General features: G+C 52.1%; 1 protein-coding gene across 5 annotated transcripts in view; it reads right to left on the bottom strand.

Moving 5' to 3' along the window:
- Positions 1-10,015, bottom strand: part of FBRS (fibrosin) — an 89,886-nt gene extending 79,871 nt beyond the window's left edge. For all 5 annotated transcript variants that reach the window (XM_082261057.1, XM_082261060.1, XM_082261059.1 and 2 more), the window contains exons 1-2: positions 9,703-10,015; positions 140-283 (exon numbers count right to left, since the gene is read on the bottom strand). In XM_082261057.1, coding sequence (XP_082117183.1) covers positions 140-283; positions 9,703-9,978 — 420 coding nt within the window. In that variant the 5' untranslated portion in view covers positions 9,979-10,015. The remainder of the gene's footprint in view (positions 1-139; positions 284-9,702) is intronic.
- Positions 10,016-12,234: the final 2,219 nt, after the last annotated feature.

Raw genomic sequence — 12,234 nt, 5'->3', positions numbered from 1 at the left:
CATTTTATTACGCTCTGGAGCAGCTGCACAGTCTTTAGTAAATCTTCTCACCCCAGATCTCTCCTACAAAGACATCAGAAGTCCTGATTACAGAACACCTTATTATGGATCTTGAGAATAAGGGGCCCCTCGGAGTTACCTGTCCATTGAAGGGGCGCTCCTCACGGTGGCTCTCACTCACTCCGGGATCCTCTGAACTGCCTCCGTCACTTCGCTTTCTCTTCCCTGGGGGGCGCTTCTTGTATGGCTCCTCCAGGTGTGTCGGCTCCACGGAGACATCTTTCTGCAAGAAGGGAAGACAGAGGATTTCAAACTATGAATGCAGATGCTGAACGGCTCCTTTATCCTGAAAGGAGGGTGAGAAGAACATGTGATGACCCGATGGTCACCAGACATGGATGTTCTGAGGGGAGGGGCGGGTAGTAGGAAGGCAAGCAGAACATGTAATGACCCCGATGGTCACCAGACATGGATGTTCTGAGGGGAGGGGCAGGTAGTAGGAAGGCTAGCAGAACATGTAATGACCCCGATGGTCATCAGACATGGATGTTCTGAGGGGAGGGGCAGGTAGTAGAAAGGCAAGCAGAACATGTGATGATACTGATGGTCACCAGACATGGATGTTCTGAGGGGAGGGGCGGGTTGTAGGAAGGCAAGCAGAACATGTAATGACCCCGATGGTCACCAGACATGGATGTTCTGAGGGGAGGGGCAGGTAGTAGAAAGGCAAGCAGAACATGTAATGACCCCGATGGTCACCAGACATGGATGTTCTGAGGGGAGGGGCAGGTAGTAGAAAGGCAAGCAGAACATGTGATGACCCGATGGTCACCAGACATGGATGTTCTGAGGGGAGGGGAGGGGCAGGTAGTAGAAAGGCAAGCAGAACATGTAAGGACCCCGATGGTCACCAGACATGGATGTTCTGAGGGGAGGGGCAGGTAGTAGAAAGGCAAGCAGAACATGTAATGACCCCGATGGTCACCAGACATGGATGTTCTGAGGGGAGGGGCAGGTAGTAGGAAGGCTAGCAGAACATGTAATGACCCCGATGGTCATCAGACATGGATGTTCTGAGGGGAGGGGCAGGTAGTAGAAAGGCAAGCAGAACATGTGATGATCCTGATGGTCACCAGACATGGATGTTCTGAGGGGAGGGGCGGGTAGTAGGAAGGCAAGCAGAACATGTAATGACCCCGATGGTCACCAGACATGGATGTTCTGAGGGGAGGGGCGGGTAGTAGAAAGGCAAGCAGAACATGTAAGGACCCCGATGGTCACCAGACATGGATGTTCTGAGGGGAGGGGCAGGTAGTAGGAAGGCAAGCAGAACATGTAATGACCCCGATGGTCACCAGACATGGATGTTCTGAGGGGAGGGGCGGGTAGTAGGAAGGCAAGCAGAACATGTAATGACCCCGATGGTCACCAGACATGGATGTTCTGAGGGGAGGGGCAGGTAGTAGAAAGGCAAGCAGAACATGAGATGACCCCGATGGTCACCAGACATGGATGTTCTGAGGGGAGGGGCAGGTAGTAGGAAGGCAAGCAGAACATGTAATGACCCCGATGGTCACCAGACATGGATGTTCTGAGGGGAGGGGCGGGTAGTAGGAAGGCAAGCAGAACATGTAATGACCCCGATGGTCACCAGACATGGATGTTCTGAGGGGAGGGGCAGGTAGTAGGAAGGCAAGCAGAACATGTGATGACCCCGATGGTCACCAGACATGGATGTTCTGAGGGGAGGGGCGGGTAGTAGGAAGGCAAGCAGAACATGTGATGACCCCGATGGTCACCAGACATGGATGTTCTGAGGGGAGGGGCGGGTAGTAGGAAGGCAAGCAGAACATGTAAGGACCCCGATGGTCACCAGACATGGATGTTCTGAGGGGAGGGGCGGGTAGTAGGAAGGCAAGCAGAACATGTAATGACCCCGATGGTCACCAGACATGGATGTTCTGAGGGGAGGGGCAGGTAGTAGAAAGGCAAGCAGAACATGAGATGACCCCGATGGTCACCAGACATGGATGTTCTGAGGGGAGGGGCAGGTAGTAGGAAGGCAAGCAGAACATGTAATGACCCCGATGGTCACCAGACATGGATGTTCTGAGGGGAGGGGCAGGTAGTAGAAAGGCAAGCAGAACATGAGATGACCCCGATGGTCACCAGACATGGATGTTCTGAGGGGAGGGGCAGGTAGTAGGAAGGCAAGCAGAACATGTAATGACCCCGATGGTCACCAGACATGGATGTTCTGAGGGGAGGGGCGGGTAGTAGGAAGGCAAGCAGAACATGTAATGACCCCGATGGTCACCAGACATGGATGTTCTGAGGGGAGGGGCGGGTAGTAGGAAGGCAAGCAGAACATGTAATGACCCCGATGGTCACCAGACATGGATGTTCTGAGGGGAGGGGCAGGTAGTAGGAAGGCTAGCAGAACATGTAATGACCCCGATGGTCATCAGACATGGATGTTCTGAGGGGAGGGGCAGGTAGTAGAAAGGCAAGCAGAACATGTGATGATCCTGATGGTCACCAGACATGGATGTTCTGAGGGGAGGGGCGGGTAGTAGGAAGGCAAGCAGAACATGTAATGACCCCGATGGTCACCAGACATGGATGTTCTGAGGGGAGGGGCAGGTAGTAGAAAGGCAAGCAGAACATGTAATGACCCCGATGGTCACCAGACATGGATGTTCTGAGGGGAGGGGCAGGTAGTAGGAAGACAAGCAGAACATGTGATGACCCCGATGGTCACCAGACATGGATGTTCTGAGGGGAGGGGCGGGTAGTAGGAGGAATGGACCCCACACTCATTCCTTCATATCTCACACCAACCATGGATGGTCTCACCAGGCATCTTCTCTTGGCCAGCCCATCCACAGCAGCCTGAAATCACGTCTGAAATGTGAAGGACAGGTAAGTAGGGCTGAGGACATGTGCAGGAAGAGAGCCAAGCCTCCAAAATTCTGCTCCACCTCTCCCCTCATCACAAAAATAGAGGGTTCCTAAACCCACCAGTCCTTCTCATTGGCTGGTAGGACAGGAATAGGAGCAAGACAATGGCCAACTGGTTTTTGAGGTCCTGGCTGTATTACCCCACCTGGAGATGGTAAGTGGGCATCTGGTATGCCAACACCTACCTAACTGGACAAATGCCGGTTGCAGGTAGGTAGGCCAGGATCGAGGAGGACTTCCCTCAAAAACAATTCAGCAATTCCAGCCCCGGTATTTCTATCCCGATAGGTTCCCTTTAAGTTCCAACTCCACACAAAAATGAGATGCTCTGCATGGCTGCTATCAAAGCTGGAAGATCTGCCTTCTTCTCCCTCTCTAGGACCGGGACTTCTCTACTACAAAGTCCCCTGCATGTTGGCTCCACCCATGGAGAAAAAACTGAAGAACGCAGCTAAATGAAGGAGAATCACCGGTGTCTACGGAGATCCCTCACACGCGGCAGCAGAGGTACATCTCCAGATTTCATGAGTCCACCAGAGTCTCCCAAGCAGCTTAACTGACCACCAGCGCCCCCTGGTGAACCCCACCCCCTGGTGAACCCCACCCCCTGGTGTACCCCACCCCCTGGTGTACCCCACCCCCTGGTGAACTCCATTCAACAATGCAAGATAATGTCCAGGGCTTCCCTCAGATGCCCTTCCAAGCCTCTCCAATCCACTTTTGCCAAATGGGTCCAATAAACTGTCCAAACCACTGTGTGCCTTTCCTTCCCCAATATCTTCCAATGTGTGTTCCGCCCGCCATCTTTGTACCCCCCGTGATAGTGTGCTCCTCCCACCACTTCCCAAACCATCCAATAAAAAGCGCATCCCATTCAATTCCAGGGAGGTCAGTGGATCAGCGATCCCCGATGTTCCTCCTCAATTTTCTTTTGAGTTGTACAGAGAGGGGAACACCGGGGGGGGGGGGGGGAGGGGGGGGGTACTGATCCACTGACTTACCTGGAATGGAATATGTGGTTTTTAAAGGATAATTTGGTAAGTGGCTGCACAGGCGGAGCTTTCTATCAGGGGTGGTGCATAGGTGGTGGGCGGAGCTTTCTATCACAGGTGGTGGGTGGAGCTTTCTATCACGGGTGGTGCACAGGTGGTGGGCAGAGCTTTCTATCACGGACGGTGCACAGGTGGTGGGCGGAGCTTTCTATCACGGGTGGTGCACAGGTGGTGGGTGGAGCTTTCGATCACAGGTGGTGCACAGGTGGTGGGTGGAGCTTTCTATCACGGGTGGTGCACAGGTGGTGGGCGGAGCTTTCTATCACGGGCGATGCACAGGTGGTGGGTGGAGCTTTCTATCACGGGTGGTGCACAGGTGGTGGGCGGAGCTTTCTATCACGGGTGGTGCACAGGTGGTGGGTGGAGCACTGATGGTGGTATCTTCACATTGGAAGACATTGGGGAGGGAAAGGTGAATAAAGGAGGACACATAGTTGGGGATTTGGACAGTTGATTGGATCCATTTGCCAGAAGTGGGTTGGAAAGTCATCAGAGGGATAACATCCTCACCTTTTATAATCTCCACATCCATACCCCCGACCAACCCCAACATCTATCGTCTCTACCATACAACCACATCACTCCCTTCATATCATACCACCGTACCCGGACCTATCTATACATATCATACCACCGTACCCGGGCCTATCTATACATATCATACCACCGTACCCGGACCTATCTATACATATCATACCACCGTACCCGGACCTATCTATACATATCATACCACCGTACCCGGACCTATCTATACATATCATACCACCGTACCCGGACCTATCTATACATATCATACCACCGTACCCGGGCCTATCTATACATATCATACCACCGTACCCGGACCTATCTATACATATCATACCACCGTACCCGGACCTATCTATACATATCATACCACCGTACCCGGACCTATCTATACATATCATACCACCGTACCCGGGCCTATCTATACATATCATACCACCGTACCCGGGCCTATCTATACATATCATACCACCGTACCCGGGCCTATCTATACATATCATACCACCGTACCCGGGCCTATCTATACATATCATACCACCGTACCCGGACCTATCTATACATATCATACCACCGTACCCGGGCCTATCTATACATATCATACCACCGTACCCGGACCTATCTATACATATCATACCACCGTACCCGGGCCTATCTATACATATCATACCACCGTACCCGGGCCTATCTATACATATCATACCACCGTACCCGGACCTATCTATACATATCATACCACCGTACCCGGACCTATCTATACATATCATACCACCGTACCCGGACCTATCTATACATATCATACCACCGTACCCGGGCCTATCTATACATATCATACCACCGTACCCGGGCCTATCTATACATATCATACCACCGTACCCGGGCCTATCTACACATATCATACCACCGTACCCGGGCCTATCTATACATATCATACCACCGTACCCGGGCCTATCTATACATATCATACCACCGTACCCGGGCCTATCTACACATATCATACCACCGTACCCGGACCTATCTATACATATCATACCACCGTACCCGGGCCTATCTATACATATCATACCACCGTACCCGGGCCTATCTATACATATCATACCACCGTACCCGGGCCTATCTATACATATCATACCACCGTACCCGGGCCTATCTATACATATCATACCACCGTACCCGGGCCTATCTATACGTATCATACCACCGTACCCGGGCCTATCTATACATATCATACCACCGTACCCGGGCCTATCTATACATATCATACCACCGTACCCGGGCCTATCTATACATATCATACCACCGTACCCGGGCCTATCTATACATATCATACCACCATACCCGGGCCTATCTATACATATCATACCACCGTACCCGGGCCTATCTATACATATCAAACCACCGTACCCGGGCCTATCTATACATATCATACCACCATAACCGGGCCTATCTATACATATCATACCACCGTACCCGGGCCTATCTATACATATCATACCACCGTACCCGGACCTATCTATACATATCATACCACTGTACCCGGACCTATCTATACATATCATACCACCGTACCCGGGCCTATCTATACATATCATACCACCGTACCCGGGCCTATCTACACATATCATACCACCGTACCCGGGCCTATCTATACATATCATACCACCGTACCCGGGCCTATCTATACATATCATACCACCGTACCCGGGCCTATCTACACATATCATACCACCGTACCCGGACCTATCTATACATATCATACCACCGTACCCGGGCCTATCTATACATATCATACCACCGTACCCGGGCCTATCTATACATATCATACCACCGTACCCGGGCCTATCTATACATATCATACCACCGTACCCGGGCCTATCTATACATATCATACCACCGTACCCGGGCCTATCTATACGTATCATACCACCGTACCCGGGCCTATCTATACATATCATACCACCGTACCCGGGCCTATCTATACATATCATACCACCGTACCCGGGCCTATCTATACATATCATACCACCGTACCCGGGCCTATCTATACATATCATACCACCATACCCGGGCCTATCTATACATATCATACCACCGTACCCGGGCCTATCTATACATATCAAACCACCGTACCCGGGCCTATCTATACATATCATACCACCATAACCGGGCCTATCTATACATATCATACCACCGTACCCGGGCCTATCTATACATATCATACCACCGTACCCGGACCTATCTATACATATCATACCACTGTACCCGGACCTATCTATACATATCATACCACCGTACCCGGGCCTATCTATACATATCATACCACCGTACCCGGGCCTATCTATACATATCATACCACCGTACCCGGGCCTATCTATACATATCATACCACCGTACCCGGGCCTATCTATACATATCATACCACCGTACCCGGGCCTATCTATACATATCATACCACCGTACCCGGGCCTATCTATACATATCTTACCACCGTACCCGGACCTATCTATACATATCATACCACTGTACCCGGACCTATCTATACATATCATACCACCGTACCCGGGCCTATCTATACATATCATACCACCGTACCCGGGCCTATCTATACATATCATACCACCGTACCCGGGCCTATCTACACATATCATACCACCGTACCCGGGCCTATCTATACATATCATACCACCGTACCCGGGCCTATCTATACATATCATACCACCGTACCCGGGCCTATCTATACATACCATACCACCGTACCCGGGCCTATCTATACATATCATACCACCGTACCCGGGCCTATCTATACATATCATACCACTGTACCCGGGCCTATCTATACATATCATACCACCGTACCCGGGCCTATCTATACATATCATACCACCATAACCGGGCCTATCTATACATATCATACCACCGTACCCGGGCCTATCTATACATATCATACCACCGTACCCGGACCTATCTATACATATCATACCACCGTACCCGGGCCTATCTATACATATCATACCACCGTACCCGGGCCTATCTATACATATCATACCACCGTACCCGGGCCTATCTATACATATCATACCACCGTACCCGGGCCTATCTACACATATCATACCACCGTACCCGGGCCTATCTATACATATCATACCACCGTACCCGGACCTATCTATACATATCATACCACCGTACCCGGGCCTATCTATACATATCATACCACTGTACCCGGGCCTATCTATACATATCATACCACCGTACCCGGGCCTATCTATACATATCATACCACCATAACCGGGCCTATCTATACATATCATACCACCGTACCCGGGCCTATCTATACATATCATACCACTGTACCCGGACCTATCTATACATATCATACCACCGTACCCGGACCTATCTATACATATCATACCACCGTACCCGGGCCTATCTATACATATCATACCACCGTACCCGGGCCTATCTACACATATCATACCACCGTACCCGGGCCTATCTATACATATCATACCACCGTACCCGGGCCTATCTATACATATCATACCACCGTACCCGGGCCTATCTATACATACCATACCACCGTACCCGGGCCTATCTATACATATCATACCACCGTACCCGGACCTATCTATACATATCATACCACCATAACCGGGCCTATCTATACATATCATACCACCGTACCCGGGCCTATCTATACATATCATACCACCGTACCCGGGCCTATCTATACATATCATACCACCGTACCCGGGCCTATCTATACATATCATACCACTGTACCCGGGCCTATCTATACATATCATACCACCGTACCCGGGCCTATCTATACATATCATACCACTGTACCCGGGCCTATCTATACATATCATACCACCGTACCCGGGCCTATCTATACATATCATACCACCGTACCCGGGCCTATCTATACATATCATACCACCGTACCCGGGCCTATCTATACATTATATTACCACAAGTATTGGGACGCCGGCCTTTACACACACATGACCTTTAATGACCCCCCCAGTCTTAGTCTGTAGGGTTCAATATTGAGTTGGCTCCGCCCTTTGCAGCTATAACAGCTTCAACTCTTCTGGGAAGGCCGTCCACAAGGTTTAGGAGTGTCTATGGGAATGTTTCACCATTCTTCCAGAAGACCATTTGTGAGGTCAGGCACTGATGTTGGGCGAGAAAGCCTGGTTTGCAGTCTCCATTCTATCTCATCTCAAAGGTGTTCTATGGGGTTGAGGTCAGGACTCTGTGCAGGCCAGTCAACTTCCTCCACCCCAAACTCGCTCAAAACCTCACCCCGATAGAACACCTTTGGGATGAGATAGCCTGGTTTGCAGTCTCCATTCTTTCTCCTCCAACATCAGTGCCTGACCTCACAAATGCTCTTCTGGAAGAATGGTGAAACATTCCCATAGACACTCCTAAACCTTGTGGACGGCCTTCCCAGAAGAGTTGAAGCTGTTATAGCTGCAAAGGGCGGAGCCAACTCAATATTGAACCCTACAGACTAAGACTGGGGGTCATTAAAGTTCATGTGTGTGTGTAAAGGTAGGCGTCCCAATACTTTTGGTAATATAGTGTATATAGAGAGGCGTCCTAATACTTTTGGTAATATAGAGTATATAGAGAGAGGGGGTGTATAGTGTATATAGGGAGGGGGGAGGGGTGTATAGTGTATATAGAGAGGGGGGGGGTGTATAGTGTATATAGGGAGGGGGAAGGGGGTGTATAGTGTATATAGAGAGGGGGGAGGGGGTGTATAGTGTATATAGGGAGGGGGAAGGGGGTGTATAGTGTATATAGAGAGGGGGGAGGGGGTGTATAGTGTATATAGGGAGGGGGAAGGGGGTGTATAGTGTATATAGAGAGGGGGGAGGGGGTGTATAGTGTATATAGAGAGGGGGTGTATAGTGTATATAGAGAGGGGGGGTGTATATAGGGAGGGGGAAGGGGGTGTATAGTGTATATAGAGAGGGGGGAGGGGGTGTATAGTGTATATAGAGAGGGGGGAGGGGGTGTATAGTGTATATAGGGAGGCGTCCCAATACTTTTGGTGATAGGGTGTATAATCATACCCGGGCCTCTCTATACAAACTATCCATCTACACAGATCCCTGACCACTCCGGGCTTTCTGTCATCCAATCAGTGCCCCACCTGCATGGCCTCCAGGCTGCCATAACTGCTGATACAGAATCCATCGATCAGATCTTCTTCTCGGATTGCCGGGTTCTCCTCTCCCCTCCTCCGCCGTCTCTTCTTGCGTTGGGGGCGTGGCCAGACTACCGGCTCAGGGCTGGAGGACAAGGAGTTGGCTGGAGAAGGACCTCTATGGCGGTTTCTTTGGGCTTTAGAGCGTCGGCGCGGGAGGCGGGGCCCGGGGTGGGCTCTAGGCATATGGGGTGGAGCCTCCATTTGGCTCTTTTGATTCATCCCCCAGGATAGAGCATATCTGACAGGCAACCAATCAGCGATGGCGGAGGAGGCGGCCAACAATCGGTCAATAAACGCCTAGAAATGTTTGTTTATGGAGAGGAGGCGGGGCACCGGAGGTCGTCTGTAGAGGGTCAGCATCCAATCACATCCCCCGTAGTGCCGGAAAAGGCCAAACCAGGAGGTCTGATCACCCCTGAGAGGAGAACTGAGGTAGTCACCAAAGAGAAGACAACCAACGTCCCGAAACACCGAGGATGGGGGCTACGGGGTCCCGAAACACCGAGGATGGGGGCTACGGGGTCCTGAAACACCGAGGATGGGGGCTACGGGGTCCCGAAACACCGAGGATGGGGGCTACGGGGTCCTGAAACACCGAGGATGGGGGCTACGGGGTCCCGAAACACCGAGGATGGGGGCTACGGGGTCCCGAAACACCGAGGATGGGGGCTACGGGGTCCCGAAACACCGAGGATGGGGGCTACGGGGTCCTGAAACACCGAGGATGGGGGCAACGGGGTCCCGAAACACCGAGGATGGGGGCTACGGGGTCCCGAAACACCGAGGATGGGGGCTACGGGGTCCCGAAACACCGAGGATGGGGGCTACGGGGTCCCGAAACACCGAGGATGGGGGCTACGGGGTCCCGAAACACCGAGGATGGGGGCTACGGGGGCCCGAAACACCGAGGATGGGGGCTACGGGGTCCCGAAACACCGAGGATGGGGGCTACGGGGTCCCGAAACACCGAGGATGGGGGCTACGGGGTCCCGAAACACCGAGGATGGGGGCTACGGGGGCCCGAAACACCGAGGATGGGGGCTACGGGGGCCCGAAACACCGAGGATGGGGGCTACGGGGTCCCGAAACACCGAGGATGGGGGCTACGGGGTCCCGAAACACCGAGGATGGGGGTCCCCTATATTATGGGGGGAGGGGGGATGTCAGTAGAAGGGGGTCCCCTATATTATGGGGGAGGGGGATGTCAGTAGAAGGGGGGTCCCCTATATTATGGGGGGAATGTCAGTAGAAGGGGGGGTCCCCTATATTATGGGGGGAGGGGGGATGTCAGTAGAAGGGGGTCCCCTATATTATGGGGGAGGGGGATGTCAGTAGAAGGGGGTCCCCTATATTATGGGGGGAATGTCAGTAGAAGGGGGGGGGTCCCCTATATTATGGGGGAGGGGATGTCAGTAGAAGGGGGGGTCCCCTATATTATGGGGGAGGGGGATGTCAGTAAAAGGGGGTCCCCTATATTATGGGGGGAGGGGGATGTCAGTAGAAGGGGGGGTCCCCTATATTATGGGGGAGGGGGGATGTCAGTAGAAGGGGGGGGTCCCCTATATTATGGGGGAGGGGGGATGTCAGTAGAGGGGGGGTCCCCTATATTATGGGGGGAGGGGGGATGTCAGTAGAAGGGGGGTCCCCTATATTATGGGGGGATGTCAGTAGAAGGGGGGGTCCCCTATATTATGGGGGAGGGGATGTCAGTAGAAGGGGGGGTCCCCTATATTATGGGGGGAGGGGGATGTCAGTAGAAGGGGGGTCCCCTATATTATGGGGGGAGGGGGATGTCAGTAGAAGGGGGGGTCCCCTATATTATGGGGGGAGGGGGATGTCAGTAGAAGGGGGGGTCCCCTATATTATGGGGGGAGGGGGATGTCAGTAGAAGGGGGGGTCCCCTATATTATGGGGGGAGGGGGATGTCAGTAGAAGGGGGGGTCCCCTATATTATGGGGGAAGGGGGATGTCAGTAGAAGGGGGGTCCCCTATATTATGGGGGGAGGGGGATGTCAGTAGAAGGGGGGGTCCCCTATATTATGGGGGGAGGGGGATGTCAGTAGAAGGGGGGTCACCTGTGGGGGGAGGGGTATTCTATAGTGGGTGGGTGTAGGGTGATACTCTATATTATGGGGGAGGGGTGGGGATCCTGGGGGGTCCAATCCTGTATATTACAGTGGGGGAGGGGTGATATTCTATATTGGGGGATAATCATCCAGTATATAATATATATGGGGGAGGGGATCTGTATATTATATTGGGGGAGGGGATCTGTATATTATATTGGGGGAGGGGGTCTGTATATTATATTGGGGGGAGGGGGGTCTGTATATTATATTGGGGGAGGGGGGTCTGTATATTATATTGGGGGGAGGGGATCTGTATATTATATTGGGGGGAGGGGGGTCTGTATATTATATTGGGGGAGGGGGGTCTGTATATTATATTGGGGGGAGGGGATCTGTATATTATATT

The sequence above is a fragment of the Pelophylax lessonae genome, assembly GCF_965119305.1.
Source record: "Pelophylax lessonae genome assembly, chromosome: 6".
Lineage (NCBI taxonomy): Eukaryota > Metazoa > Chordata > Amphibia > Anura > Ranidae > Pelophylax > Pelophylax lessonae.
This window is presented reverse-complemented; position numbering and strand designations above follow the sequence as displayed.